Here is a 15,287-nt window from a genome sequence, read left to right as displayed (position 1 = left end):
TGGTAAACCTGCAAAGTGAAAAGTCACTTTTTTTTCTTCCTGGAAAATTAGCTTTAAAAACACACATACATTGTGTTTTAGTGATGACGCCAGCGTATGTATTCTCATGTTACACAATCACCCCTCTGTCTCTGCTGTATGCCACTGCCAGTTCAAAAACTGCCAGTCTGTGTGGCCTCTTCATTCCTCCACTAAATGTGTTTGTCCTGTTGGTCTCATCCTGGAAGGAAACTCCACAGGATGTCAGGGTGTTGCCGTACGAAGAAAATGCATTCGAGCCAACCAAATATCCATTCCGGTATCTACTACACACAGATAGTCGCATGTATGCAGGGAGTACAGTTGTCTGTCCACCTTGCTATGTGTTTGACAGCGTCACAAGAACTAAACCTGTTCAGGCGCATGTGGCAGGAATTGTTGAAAATAAAACATATATGAATACTGCCTAAAGTTAAAAAGAATATATATAAAAATGTCGGCCTGTTCTGCTCATAAATTCTCTCTCAGGTCGACTGTGACTTAGATCTAATCGAGTGCTGTTGTCTCTTCAGCCTGCTGATCAGGGTTCAAGGAAAAGTTGCATAATAAACTGTGACATCACGGCCTTTGAACATGTGATACGCTGTGTGGTGTCTTTTATAGGCAAAGAGCAGGACAGTGGCTTGAAGCAGCACAACCAATAATATCTTTTTGCATGTGGGCTGGACGACGACGAGAACGTCGGCCTCCACTGAGCTCTCGGCATTGGCTGCCAGTTGGAGTCCTTCTGACAAACTCACTATGATTGTGGAGCGATTATAACTCCAATAAAAATCGGCAGTTTCCATAAATTCCGTGCGTGCTGCGCTGAGCCTCAACCAACAGCCGTCGTCCAAGTGTGAAGAGGCCGAGATGACACAAGGCCTTCTCCGATGACACGCAACCGCGCTAATCTAATTATACCCTCGTTGGAAACAATCATTGCACCTTTTATAGGGCAAAACACTTCTGCAACTATATTAAGAAATATTTTCCAGACCACAATTGGGTCTTGAACAACCACGCAGGTCCAACTCATGCGCGCTTTCACTTTTAGTGCTCCGCTTTAGTGCTTTTCTGATAAAAACTTATCAGCCTGGAGATTATTTACCACCGTGTTTGTATATGTTCTTTTTCTGGCTCTTTTGGTAGCAGCTTAATGCTTGTGTGTGTGTGTGGCAAGGTCAAAGCCCCTGCCTGTGTGAGCAAACAAACAACGCTGAAGCTGTTGCAGAGAAGAGGAGCGTGCGTGTGAAGTGACACAGCTTTTTCGTATTCCATGTGGCTGTTCTAGTTACATGGTGGCAAAGTTGATTTTTTCCAACTTTGCCACCTGTTACATAATGAGGCCAAGACATTTCACGCAGGTCCGCTTGGACACAAATAAAAACACCTTTGTGCGTTCCTCCACGTAAGACCTTTGCATGCGTGAGCTATCTGCCCTGTAACATTTATCACAGAAGCTCTTACAACACCGCTCACACTCTGCTGCAGGTTATCAGGTCAATCTGGCTTGATTAGTTGCATTAGTACATTGTGAAACCACCAACTGATCTAAAGGTGCAATTTCATTTCAAGCGATGATCCTTTTTTCATTCTGGCATTAGAAATTTGTCAAGTTTTTTTTTTTTTGTATTTATCTGCTGTGTTGCTTGGCAAAATCAATCAGGTCAAGTCCCATTTAGTCGTGCAAAGCTGCAAAAACATACAAAGGAAAAAAAAACAAAAGACAGGTCTGTCAAAAACTAGACTCACATGATACACATTAATCCCTCTGAAGAAATAAACCCAGAGCTGCTAACGTTTGTTTTGAATGCAGATTACTTTTCATTTTCATTTTCAATGGTATAATAATAATAATAATAATAGAATAATAGAATTTTATGAACACAGGCACAAGTGTCTAGTAACAGGCAGCAGATGAGCAGTGGCGCCCGATTATTTTTAGAGCGGCAAAGAGGAAACGATAATCTGTCTCCACGTGAACCTCAGGCTGTTGTTAATCCAGACATGTCTGACACTTTATTAATGTTAAAAATAAAACGTCTTCTTTTTATTTCTACAGCAGCTACTATCCCCGTGGATTTACCCTCCGTAAATCTCAATGTTTACCGCTACTAGCGAACAGATTAGGAACTCCTGCAAAAAAAAAAAAAAAAAAAGAAGCTTTTTTTTTTCTTCTGGTCAGCAGCTTTCACTACAGAGTTGTTGCTGCACGCAGGTTAGCGATCAGCTGAGTTTGTTGCCCTCGAGTTGTTTTTTTCTCGTGGAAGCTGAGGGGGGGAAAAAACAGCAAGTTGTAATGCTTCCTGCTTAGCATTAGCGCCCTGAGAGAAGGGTTTATTCTCCTTTTTGAAGTTTCGAATCTAAGCCCTGCTGCAGATCAGTCACCGATATCTCAGCTGAATTGGCAACCCTGCCCCAACCTTTCGCTAAACCACTTAATAATGAACTCTGAAACAGCGATGACGCATGCAAATCAAGGTTGGCACTCTTTGTATTTAGGCTGCCACGACATGTTTGCTCAAAACAGAAAACGGGGGAGAATGTTGCACTTCTCAGGTTTTGTCACACACAGTGTGTTGCACAAACTAGTCCCAGCTGAACCAACATTTTCCCTCCCCAGTCGTCATCAGCGCTAAATAAGGACACAGAAAGCGATCTGAGGAGCTGATTTTAAACCACATGGCTTTTATATTTTAGGTGCGTGAAAATATCCAACCACAGTTTTGTGTCGGATGTCACAGACTTGCACGCTCCGTATTCACATAACCACGCAGCGTTACTCAACCCTAACTAAGCACGGAGCGGTTTTGTCTGCCCTGTGTTGGTATTAGTGACAGACAACATCTGAGACATGTTATTATATCTCACCCGTCAGATTTCAACAGACCGCAAAGACGGCTGGGACTTTGATCCTTTTGCAAAAAGCAAAAAAAAAAAAAAAAAAAAAACCTTTTCCACAGTTGAGAAGAGTGTTGTTCTGTTAGATAGTCTAGTGAGACGACTGAATGACTTTTCACAGGTTAAAAAAAAAACATTGAGTACTGTGTCTATACAACTGCTGAATTAGAACTCACACTATGCAAATTTGATGAAAGAGTCTGACTTGGAAAGAAAAAGAAAAATGACCCACTGAACACGATCATTTATGCAGCATGTTCTCAAGTGTGCGGTTGCACAACTCAGTGAGTTCTGCTGATGATAGTGTCACCAGACGTTATCAGCAGAAGCGGCAGCAGGAATATCACGGCATTCTTTCCATAGTGTAGTGTCTATACTATACTGCCTACATACCCCACCACCTGGACGCTGTTCACTCTGTTTATATTGTTTATATTCCACCACCTCGTTGCTGTTCATACTGTCTATACTATTTATATTATACTCTTGTCTATTTATTTTTATTACACCAACATTCTACCTCCAGATATCTCATATTTTTTTTATTTTATATTCTATCTCGTTTGTACATAACATAGATTGCTGTACTGCGGAACGGGGCAATGACATTTCGTTGTGGAAGGAATCACTGCTGTGTTTCTTTAATCAATGACTATAAAGAAAGTCTAAGTCTAAGTTAGTCTCGTCTTTTAAACAGCATTATTCCCTTTTGTTATAGAAACTCATTTACGATCAGCGTCCTGCATGAACTCCACTTGTTTTTGTGTGCTGGACAAGAATGCACGATTTCCTTCACACCACATGGATATGGTAAAGAGACAAACAGAACATTTTTTTTTTTTTTTACCACAAATGAATGCCTTTATTTTCCAAGACACGTATATAACACACAGGTACACAGGAGAGGTATTAGCTCTCTCAATAATAAAATAAATCAAAGTCAGTACAGAACAAAACATTAAGAGTGGCAAAATGGAATGTAGCTGTTTCCATTTGTAATCTTTTACACGATCCATTTAAATAAATAGTACTCTGTAATAGTCTCTGTGGCTAGTGTTTCAAATCAATAGATATTCTTTGTTTACTTTCAGGAATGACGAGAAAGAAAGTACTAAAGCAAAAGCAAAGACCGAGACAAGAACACAAATATTGTCCTCGTAGCAAAATGTCTTGATTATAGGCAAAGACGTCGAGAGGAAAACATCAGAAACAAAGGCAGATCCCTTCTTCTAGACCTAAAAGTTTTTGTTCTTCCACCGAAAATTAAAAGTGTAAATCCAAAGTGCCAGTGAACTGACAGCCATGTCTGATACGAACAAACAGACACCAATAGAAAAACAAAGCAAAACAGTCCTTTTCAGGAGTTTTAAGTTGTCAAGTGCTACAAAGGCAGTTGACCTAGGCAGCCAAGGCCAGCTTATACAGACAACGTCCCCGCTATTAATGTGCTGTGTTGTTGGGGATCAGCAGTCGAAAACATCACTTCAAACAAATCCTAGAAAAAAAAAAACAACAACATTGTTTTTTTTGTTTTAATATGTCACAGGTAAAGCACCACATCAGGCTCCTACAACTACGTTTGAGCTTCAATACTCCCCGACTCGACTCTTTCTCTCCTGGAGAGAACATAACAAGGAGGGAACAGAGGGGAAGAGGCGGGGGGGCGTGTCAGGGGTGTGTCCTGTGCTTTTGTCAATGGAGAGTGTCCTGAACCCCTCCGATTCCCTCCTGAAAGAACAAAGAAAAAGGAGCAGTCTCACCGAGAGGAAAGTGCAAGTGAGGGACTCGGGCAGCCCCGCCCTCTGGCACCGCGTGGCCACGACAGTGCCGGACCCCCCCTGAGGGCGCCTCATAGTCCCACCGGGCAAAGGGAGGGTCGCAACCCGCCGCGCAAGACAACGAGGACGACGCTCTTCCCCAGAGCAGAGCGGCTCCGGCGAGGCCAGCTTTGCTCTTATGCGCTAAAACAGCAAAGACAGTCTGTCAGTCTGTCTGTCAGTCGCTGCTGTGACCCTCCAGCTGCGAGATGATGGTGATCAGGTTCTGGAGGCCAAAGATGAAGCCGCTGTCCTGGCCTTCGTGCACCACGCTGTCCTCCCCGTAATGCCGACAGGTGGTGTGAGCAAAGTCGATCATGCGCACGTCCACGGCGGCGCTGCTGGCCTCCCCGCCGCCACCATGGGAGGAGCGACTGCCGCCGCATCCGGCCACGCTGCTGACACCACCGCCGCCGCCGCCACCGCCGCTTGGCGAGGGCGAGAAGCTGAAAGCACCCTCCTCCTCCTCCTCCTCCTCATCGTCCTCCTCCTCCTCTTCGTCGTCTTCATCGGACTGCTCGTCCTCGTCGCCCTCCTCGCCGCCGCGGTGGCGGGGCCGGGCCGGCGGCCTGGGGGGCTGGCCGTCGTAGATGATGAGCAGCGAGCTGGAGTAGAAGCGGTAGGACTCGCAGGCCTCCAGGGCCGCCTGCATCTCCCGCAGCCGCCGCAGCACCGGCGAGAGCAGCTCGCGGCGCAGGCGGAGCCCGTCGTGGAAGAACTGGTAGAGGGCGTCCTTGAAGCCGGCCAGGGTCATCTTACGACCCTGGTATTTGTTTATGAACATCAGGTGGCCCAGGTCCGCCTGGTACACCTGCGGAACGACAAACGTGGACGCGGTCAGACGCCTGGTGTCAAACACCTGTCACAGCTGCACAGCAAAAAAAACCACAACTGACCCACACCAATGACTTTGCACTATTAAGCCACTTGAACGCCTCCGCAAAATAGAAACATTCTGCTGCTATTACTGTTACAATTTCAAACTCTGTTGCTACCTCGTTTGTTATGATCGAGTATCAGTAAATGTCTCATCTCTTTACTGTGCATTTATTTATTGATTGAATGCATAATGTTGGGACATGTCAGTACGTGCCAGTACATGTTTTTTTTTTTGTACCTGTACCTTTAATTTATCGCCACTGTGCGACAGTGGGAAACGTAATTTTGATCCCTTTGCATGTCTGGTACATGTGGCGAAACCGCCAAATAAAAGTGAGCTGAATGGAACCGAGGCTCGACATCCCACCTGCATCCCGCAAAGTCGCACGCCGATGGAGGCCGACGTGCTCTGCTGACACTTGCGGATCTGGTTGGCCTTCTTCTCCTCCGACGCGTCGTCGCCGTGCTGCCGGGTTCCCATCTTCAAATCCAGCACGCACGGCACGGCGTAGCGCCACGTCAGGTTCTCGAGGAGGATGAATTCTTTAAGGGGGAAGTCAAGGATCACAGCAAAGACAAAGAAAAAGACAGACTGGTACGGAGAGGTATATAAACACAGTGCGTGGGGGCTCAGCAGTGGAAGGATACTGTATTGATTACGGTGCTTCGAGTTCTCCTTCATCCTCTGCAGGTGCTGCTGGTGACATTTAAGACTCCAGGGGTTGTGTATGAACTGCGGCACCCTGTTGCCCTTCTCCAGGCTCAGGTAGAGGACCTCTGCTTGCTGATGTTGCTGCATCTCATCACGGTTAAAACTGCAAACAGGAAGAGGGGGGGTGAGTTTGGCCATCGAAGGGCATCATGTCGAAAATGAGAGCCCTCCACCGACTCCTACCTCATGAATTTGTCCTCTTTTCGGCCGTGCCTCGACCTCTCCTTGCTGTAGTTGTCCTTGTCCAGGAGCAGCGCAGACTGCATCTTGTTGCTCCACTTCAGCATCTTGCTCTTGGGTTCGCAGTCTGACGCAGGGTCGTGGTTCTCCAGGTCCCCAGTTTCGCTGTGCAGAGGGTAGGCGATGAGGCACAGGTTCCCTTCCTCATCCTCCTCAAAACTGACCGACACCACACCTGCGATGGGCGAAGGGGAAAGAAAAAGCTGTGACTTCATGTAATTTATTGCTGCCAACCGCATTAATACAAACACGAGCCAAAGCACATTCACATGTTAGATGTGCGAGAGAAAATGTTGATGAGAGAACAAAAGTGGACGCCAGAGAGAGAAAATATCACACAAGGCCAAGATGAATAGAGTGAAAAGTTGTTTATTAAGCAACTGCTTAGGTCACCGTGAAAAACACACAACACATATTACTATCATAGCTAAAAAGGAAATTGAGCTTCTCTATTCATGCGGTGAGAAAACATACACTTAACAACAGCAGAGACGATACAAATTACAGTCACTGTGAGAATCACTACAGCCAGTGATTGGTTTGATAATATAACACAAACACTTACAAACTGAACATGTTAATGGGGTGGAGTGTCAGACAATGACTCTAGATGTAAACCAGAGAGGCAAAGGAAATTTAAAGGAAACACAATGGAGGAAACTCCAGATAACAGATAACGTCCATCGGCACTCAAACAGTCCCTAAATGGGCCTGTGTGGCCCTTCTTTGTGCAGTGCGGGGGTGTTGTGTTGATATGAACGCCACAGCTGCAGCAGCAGATAGCGTCTGTTCATCAGAGCTGATCAACAGACAAGGACAGCAGCAGTAGCAGCAGCCAGCAGTATTCCAACCCGAGGACTGGCAGGAGCCCACTCGTTATTTCAAAACCACATAGAAAAAAAAACCCATAGTAAATCCAGTAATAGTCGTTTGTTCCATGACACCACCTAAACCTTCTGTCAAAACAAGCGGCGGCATTTAAAAGGCAGGCCCGAGCTATAGGCCCGAGGACCCAGCGCCGCCATTTTTTCCGCAGCCCGGAGCCTGGCTGACGTCATGCGTGCTGACGTCACCGTCCTGCAGGGAGGCTCGAGTCGGTCCTGTCATCCTCGTCCCACCAGCACGGCGAGTGTGGGAACTTGTGAGTCACTTACCAAAGTTCCGCCGCCAGTTAAGGCGTTTTTGGCGTTTTAATCATAAACTATTCGATAAGTTCTTTTTTTTTTTTTTTTAAGAGTTACTCACTGGAACATTAAGAGCTTCCGCTGTGGAAACCGGGTTCACGGAGCCTTCTATAAAGCATGTAAATGCCACATTCAAACCCCGGGCACTGCCGTGTCCTCGTATCGGTACCGCTGGCATTTAGTGCACAGTGTTCTAGTCTGATTTCAGGCACTGCGAAAAACCAAGTGGGATAAGCAGCTATTCCGGTCTGCTCTTTTAAAAGGCAAGGGGGAACTCCGGGTCACACGACCAGTGCAGACAGCAGACCGTCACAGTGGAGGAAACATTCCGAGGGCCGAGAGCAGCGCCGCCTTCTCATGTGCAGTCCGACTCATGTTAGTCTTTTAATAGTCTCACGCTGTGCCACTGCGGAACCAGATAGCACTCTAGTCTTCCCTGTGCCCCAATATGTCTTTAACATCATGTTCTAGGTTTTATCTATCCTTGAGGGAGAAACCACGTGGGAATGTGGACCTAGTCAGGACACAAGATATTGCAAAAAAAAAATAAAAATAAAATAAAAACATGGAGAGCTTTGGGTGAATCTCCTCAAGTGACTTGTAAATAAGGTTTTTGGTCGTTTGTCCCATTTATTTTCTATCTTTGTGGGACTATATTTCACACCCGGAAATGAAACTCTGGTAGGAGGGACATGCTAACCGAAGACACTCCTCCTTCCTCCGAGCAGGTGGTCAGGCCATCGGCTTGGATGCTACTAAAAAAAAGCCCGTTCTTCAATTGCCCGGAAGTGACTGGCTTTGCTCGGATGCGAGTGAATTTGAAGCAAAAACAATCTGACAATCCGCAGCAACGATTGCAAGCTGACCACTTCTATGGAATTTATCATAACTAAAGATTTGAGTCCACACGTCATCATCTTAAACAAGCCAAGAACAGCCAGGATGTTTCCATATTTCGCTAATAAAAATAAAAAAAAACAAAAAAAAAACGAAACACAAGATCCACACAGGTCGTTCTAGATTAACAACAGAGGAGGCGGGATTTGGCAGCTGCCCCCCCAAAAAACAAAACAAAACAAAAAAAAACATCGACCCCATCAACACACATGCGCAGTGGCGACAGACGCCTTGGCCTCCGTTTTTCAGCGCACACACAGGATGCTGCTTCTTACCTTTGTAAAGAGGGGTGAACTTCCTCATCTCCGGAGGCAGGCTTTTGTAGAACTGGTGCTCCCGAGGAATGAGGGGCTTGCAGATGGTCTGCTCCCCGAACCGCAGCACACACGAGTGGCCTCCCACCTGGTGCACGAAGGGCTCAAGCATGACCCCTTTCCCGGGGTAAGGAGTCCCGTCCGCCTGCATGAGGGCTTCCAGAGCGGGACTCATCCTCACTCCGCATCGGACAGCTGAGCTGGGGGGACCCACGTCGCTCAGGTGGCACGAGGCTCGGCAGCTCGTCTCGCTCCCTATCCTCGAGCTCGCTCGCTCGCTCGCCTTGCGCGTCGGCTCGCACGGGGGCGCTGTTGGTCGCCTGCACGAGCTAGCAAAAAAAAAAAAAAAGAGGCAACAACAAAGGGCTGACGGAAGGGAAAGAGGGCGACGACGAATCCGCTATTTCCCCCCTCTCTTGTCCAAGTCGGAGGACAAAACTACAAGGCTCCCCCGTTAAACGACACACTCTCCTTGTTCAGACTTGTGACAAGCCTGAAAAACGACACCTATTTTGCCGTGAAGGCTGCTTAAAACGTTTGAATGCTGCTGGCTATCCTCTCCGTGACTGGCTGCGACCGAAACTGACGACGATGCTGATCCCTCAGCTAGACAAACAGCTCGGGCAGGGCTACAGGCCCCGCCCTCCCTCCCGACAGCCAGCCAATCACAGGAGCCGTGTCTGTCGCTGGGAGGAGACAAGGTGCAGAGGAGAGGATCAAGCAGATCAAACAAACAAAGAGGAAGGAGAGAGAAAACAGGGGAGGAGGGAACAGGAAAAATACTAGACGTAAAAATACAGCACTGACGGCATTTGAGATTTAAATGTACACTTGGGACAAATCGTCCGCGTATGTTTATTTACATCTTTTCCCTGTGACATTTATAGCGAGATGCATATTGGTGCTTTAAAGGCTGTTCAGTGGCTGGTCATCAGTTTCTGCAACCCTGACACCCACGGGGGTATTTCAAGTGTTGCATATTAAAAAGTTCACCTAGATTTTCTGTAGTTCGTAATTTTCACACACACACACACACACGCACGCACGCACGCACGCACGCACACACACACACACACACACACACACACACACACATGTATATATGTGTGTATGTATATATAATATATATTCATTTATACACACACATACATAACACTGTATATATGAGCTAACATAACCTAAATAATACAAAAAACACATCGAGATGAACACAATCTGTGAATATAACACATTTTCTGATCGGTATACAGCATGGTTTGAATCTGTGCATCAAGTGTTGTTTCAAAAATATATAAATGCATCCCTTGCAAAGTAAGATGGACAGTCCAATGCATACAATTGCCGTCCCTTCCTCAAATCTCTCACCTCTTTGCAAATTTGACATTTTCAGTATAATCATTGCATTTTGGTATTAAAATATGGCAGTTGCATAGGAATACATTGTGGTTTAGTATAGAAAAAATAGCTGTATTTTGGACCTCCGGAAGTCGAGCCCATGTATCTATAAATACATTTCTAATACTTTTTCTGTTTTCTTAAAATAACAATGTTTTTTGTGATAATCTAGGCAGAACTTGCAGATGATCACAAAATGGGTCATGTGACCCCATCATCCAGATTTGGCAGACTGAAAGCAGGATTTATGACCTGACATCATGAAAAGGTCTGAAACATCGACTGAAACAGTTTCACATACACAGGGAAACAAACAAATGGTCCTTGTTTTTATTTGTTTTTCATTCAATGTAAGAAAACAAAGGGCATTTTCTGATTGCACTCCCTGCATGTGACCAATTCAACCTGCTTTGGATTTTCTTTTTTTTCATGCGTATCAAAAAAGTCTGACTGGTGGCCTGGCTAGACAAAGCTAAAGTAGGCCTACTGTAGCCTGGATCACTGGACGACCTAATCACACACTAATCTCTGATGTACCAGTTCTGCACTGGGATTACATGTGGGAAGAAAAGATCCCACATTCAGGCTGTGAGGGGATTAAATGATCAGCGCTTGAAGATGGAGTTCTGTGTTAGTCTGCCGTTCCTGGAGGAGTGGGCTCCCCGGTGGTCTGCTGTGAAATGTGGAACAAAAGGGCAGGCTGAGAATTCGGTGTGCAGGGCACTGTGTGAAACTGTGTGAAACTGCGTGCGCGTGTGTGTGTGTGTGCGTGTGTGTTAGAAGGTACACCTTGTCCTTCCCAGATGTTCTGATCCCAGGAACAATTTAGATCTAATCATTTCAAACCATGTCAACTTACTATGCATCTTTGACTTGTGATTTTAAAGCTACAGTGGTACCGTGAGCCAACGCACCAGGAGTCAGACCTGAACTTTCTGTCTGTGTTCAAAACTTTGAGAAAAAACTTTAGTCTTCAAACTAATTTATTTTAAACATTTAAAATACATTGTGTTCTACGAATCAAAAGTAAGAAACAACTCGAAAACGGGAAGTCCCACTGGAATGCTTATAGACACGGTCAACCTGTCTAATAAACATGTTATTCTCTAACCCTGTTTTTTAGCGAATTAGATGACTTGCATTTCGTGACTTTGCGTTTCCGAGGACACGCGAAGGATCCGAATAAGCTTGTAAATGTATGAGAGCAGAGTTTCCACCCCCGTCACCCTGGCTCTTCTGCTGCATCAGGGTTATGTCATCTCCGAGCAGCTTTCCTTCGCATGTCATGGTCCTGTGCTGCAGGACAATAGGCTCAGGCTGTGTCACTGGGTCCTCCAGCCAGCTATGACATAGTAGAAATTCATCAGCCTAATGCTCACTGAACAACGAGAGGCATTCTCAGAGCAGAGTCAGCATTGTGAACTCCACCCATCAAAAGCAGCAGAATCTCTGTCTCTGACACACCCGGGCAAGGTGAAGGGCAGTTCCAGTGTCAGAAATTGTAAACAGATTAAAAAAAGAAGAAAAGAAATGCAGCACAGGGAGATGATGGACTTTTGCTGTGGTGGGTGTTGATGCCATATTTGGGATTGGCTGGGCAGCATGTACGTTTTCAGGGCTTCCAGGGCCCTGCTCAAGGGCCTTCAGTGGTGGTGATCATCCCAGCCAAATGTCCTGTTGGTCCAGGGAATCAAACCAGAAGTCTTCCCATTATGAGCTTGCTTCTCCAACCTCTGGACCACCACTACACTGCAGTGGCTCACTGTGTTGTGTGTGAGTAATATTTTGTTGTTGTTGTTGCTGTCACTATGCGATTTACTGCGTTACTGCTCATTTACTTCAAGTTGCAAAAACAACTTAACGATGCTGATGGTCATTTTCCGACAGACGTAGGTTTCCTGAACTTGATTTAGCGTTTCCAAATGACCTCGTACGCACGTGCTGGGACTGTGAGAGGAAACTGGAGAACCTGGAGAGATTCCATGCAGACACAAGGTGAATAGCAAACTATACAAAGACCTGGGAATAGAACCCAGGAACGGCAAAACAAACAAACGAACAAAATAGGCCACCTAGAAATACGCAAAAGAAGAAAATAAATGTTATAGAGCTGATAAGGTAATTTATCGGAACAGGACCCATTTAAACAATTTATTATAGAATTATAATTTTTATTACAATTTGCATTGTTGCAATAAATGAGTGATACTGGCCAATACAGTGTGCACTTACTGACCTTGAAAGCGTGACCCATTTAGCTCAACCCTGTTACCAGCATTAACTCAGTGATATCAAATAATAAATAGTAATAGTCACTCGTTTGTCTGCAGGCTTGATGAGTGGACTACTTTGGATGTTGTTTAGCTCCATATTTTATTATTATTATTATTATTATTATTATTATTATTATTATTATTATTTTTTTTTTTTTTTAATTCTGTAGGTTATATTCATGTCTTTTCTTTTACATTTTGTGCAAATTATTATTTTGAGAACAGGTTTGATTAAACTCTGCTCCTTTGTATAGGAAGAATTTCAAAGCTGGTCCTCACGCTGGTACTTGCCGCCCACTATACTCTGAGTTGTTATTATGCTTGTAATGCAGTAACGCAGCCCAACTGTTGGCTTGAGCCTTGAATGGCTGTGTCTCCAGGTCACGGTTGGACTTGTTCCAAACGGATATATCAGTTTGATAGCTAGTTGATATTCTTGGTCAAAGGAGAACCAGGCCCACGTATTTAAGAGCATGAGGCTAAAAACAGCTCCTGCAAGATCATCAGCGGGGGATTTTTACAACAGTCCTAATCTGCAGATGTGATTCCACTTTTATAACCCCTCCCTCTCATTTCAAGACACGTGAGGAAGTGGAACTCTGGGGGAGTGTGAGACTTTGCTACAGAGAAGGGATGGGCTCACATGCTCTGTCGACTCCTCCAGCTCGTGCTTATGCTGATGAGAATTGCTGACACACTCAAAGACAAAGTAACGCCAAGGGTAGACCTGTGTATTCATGTGTTCTGATCAAATGTTCATGCCTTCCCTCTCAGTCCACACACTTGAAAGGGAAACCGTGTTCAAGGACGCTGACTGGGAGGAAGGGTTTATTTTGGTCAGCAGGCCTAATCCTCAAGCCCAATCAGCTTCGAAACTTTTTCATTGCCTCTACCAGACTCTTGAACTTGAACGAACATGTGGACGGTTTAAGCTTGGCACACGAGTTGTGTTTGGACAGTTTATTACAAGTCAGTATGCAATAAGGATGTTTAGCTGACAGAAAGGAGAACCATAAAACGTGAGCCGGGGCAATATACGTAGAGTAAACACAGAAGCCAAACGATAAGGCCTAATGGAGCTCCTATTCTAGGAAATCCAAACTACACACTTCTCTTTTAGACACCTCGAACTGTTGACACAGGGAGGGAAGTATGAAGGCACCAGACAGAGGCTGATAAAATTAGGGTTATCAGGTTTACACTGCACAGGTTAGTACTTGAATAAGAATCAATCAGACAGAATTCAGACTCAGAAAAAATTAGTCTTACAATCTTAAATTCTGTCATTGTCAGCTCATTGCCAGTAATTGCAGTTATTACATTATACAAGTGCATTTCCTGAAATCTGTTGGCATTGGCATTGAAAACAAATTCCCGTGAGCCAGTTCCCTCCAGGTCAGTGCATCCGTGCACGCTCGCGAGTGACGCACTCACACTTCAGGTCGCGCCAACGAGCGAGAGCTGAGGAGGCACGTGCAAAACATAAACAACGCCTGATGCCTTCAGCAGCGCAAAAACCGTCAACAGCAAATGACCGAGATCAATGATTGGCCGCCGCCGCCAGACGACCCGGCGCTGGTCAAGCTCGCGGTGTTTGGGGATCGCCACAGAATCTTCAGCTTGTTGGAAATGATAACAGGCGGTCAACCTTACACGTCCACAAACAAGCGGCTGGACCCTGACCCACTTAGCAGATGGCAGCTGACTCCTCTTCTTAAGTTTTTCTTAAGAGGAGGGGTGGGTCTGGTTGAAGGTGAGGTGGTGGTGGTCATCAGATACCCTCCCAGGGTATCTGAGGTAAACAGGCTTTTCAAACTGGAACGTGAGGCCCGAGGAATTCAAAAGGAGAAATGAGTGAGTGAGCGAGTGCGTGGGCAAACAAATATCCAAGAATGCCCCCTCCACCCTCCACACACACAGACACACACAGACACACACTCACTACCCCCCTGTGCGTTTTCATTGCTCACATGCCTGGGCAATAAATAGTGGAGTGTGTTTAGGTGCCTGAGTGCTCTGGCCCAGTTTTTTTACACCCGGCAGATCGATTCAAATCTTTCTCCATCACATCACCATGGGAACAGCGTTGAGAGGACAGCATGCATGTCAGCAGTGTTGGAACTGTTTTTTTGCAGGTTTCATTAGGTCCCTGGAAGACATGATACACACTGATATTTGTGCATGTTTCCAGAGGATGTAATCCGTATGATACCAATAACAAACAACATGGTGTGGTTTAAAAGGAGCGAGTCACCAAAAGCTTTTCACTGCCTTTTATTTTTATTATTTAGGCAAACGCAGCAAGGTTATATATAGTGCTCGCTCTGTTTCACAGCTCTGCTGACACGACTGTCAAATCCAATTCTAATCTTAAATACCTTTTACACCAGCTCCCAAAAAACCTTGAATTTCGTTTTTGTGTCCAATTCTTGGGCGAGTCTCCATCTCTGCTATAGCATTTCTCCAGGTTTGGGGCGGCAAAGCTCTGCCTGCCTGCCTGCTGGTAGCATTTGGGTAGCTTCCAAACTGCAGCACCGAGTCTGGTACACGTGCTTGGCTCATTTCCTCTTGCCCTACATCCTGCCCTGACTGCCTTATTATCATTTCTGGACACATGTCTATTTGTGCAAAAAGCAATTACAGGGACGACTAAA

At 45.5% G+C, this 15,287-nt stretch overlaps 1 protein-coding gene across 1 annotated transcript; it reads right to left on the bottom strand.

The window, feature by feature from the left end:
- Positions 1 to 3,744: 3,744 nt before the first annotated feature.
- LOC142895730 (inositol hexakisphosphate kinase 2-like) lies at positions 3,745 to 9,567 on the bottom strand. The gene is made up of 5 exons (XM_076036974.1): positions 8,927 to 9,567; positions 6,514 to 6,745; positions 6,267 to 6,433; positions 5,986 to 6,161; positions 3,745 to 5,550 (listed from the first exon to the last, which is right to left on the bottom strand). Exons 1-5 carry the CDS (start codon positions 9,138 to 9,140, stop codon positions 4,918 to 4,920), a joined length of 1,422 nt encoding a protein of 473 aa, XP_075893089.1. The 5' UTR covers positions 9,141 to 9,567; the 3' UTR covers positions 3,745 to 4,917.
- Positions 9,568 to 15,287: the final 5,720 nt, after the last annotated feature.

The sequence above is a fragment of the Nelusetta ayraudi genome, unplaced genomic scaffold (genome assembly GCF_046127955.1).
Source record: "Nelusetta ayraudi isolate G7.1 ecotype Tasmania unplaced genomic scaffold, CSIRO-AGI_Nayr_v1 ptg000050l, whole genome shotgun sequence".
NCBI classification, from domain to species: domain Eukaryota; kingdom Metazoa; phylum Chordata; class Actinopteri; order Tetraodontiformes; family Monacanthidae; genus Nelusetta; species Nelusetta ayraudi.
Note: the sequence above shows the minus strand (reverse complement) of the source record. Positions and strands in the feature narration are given on the sequence as shown.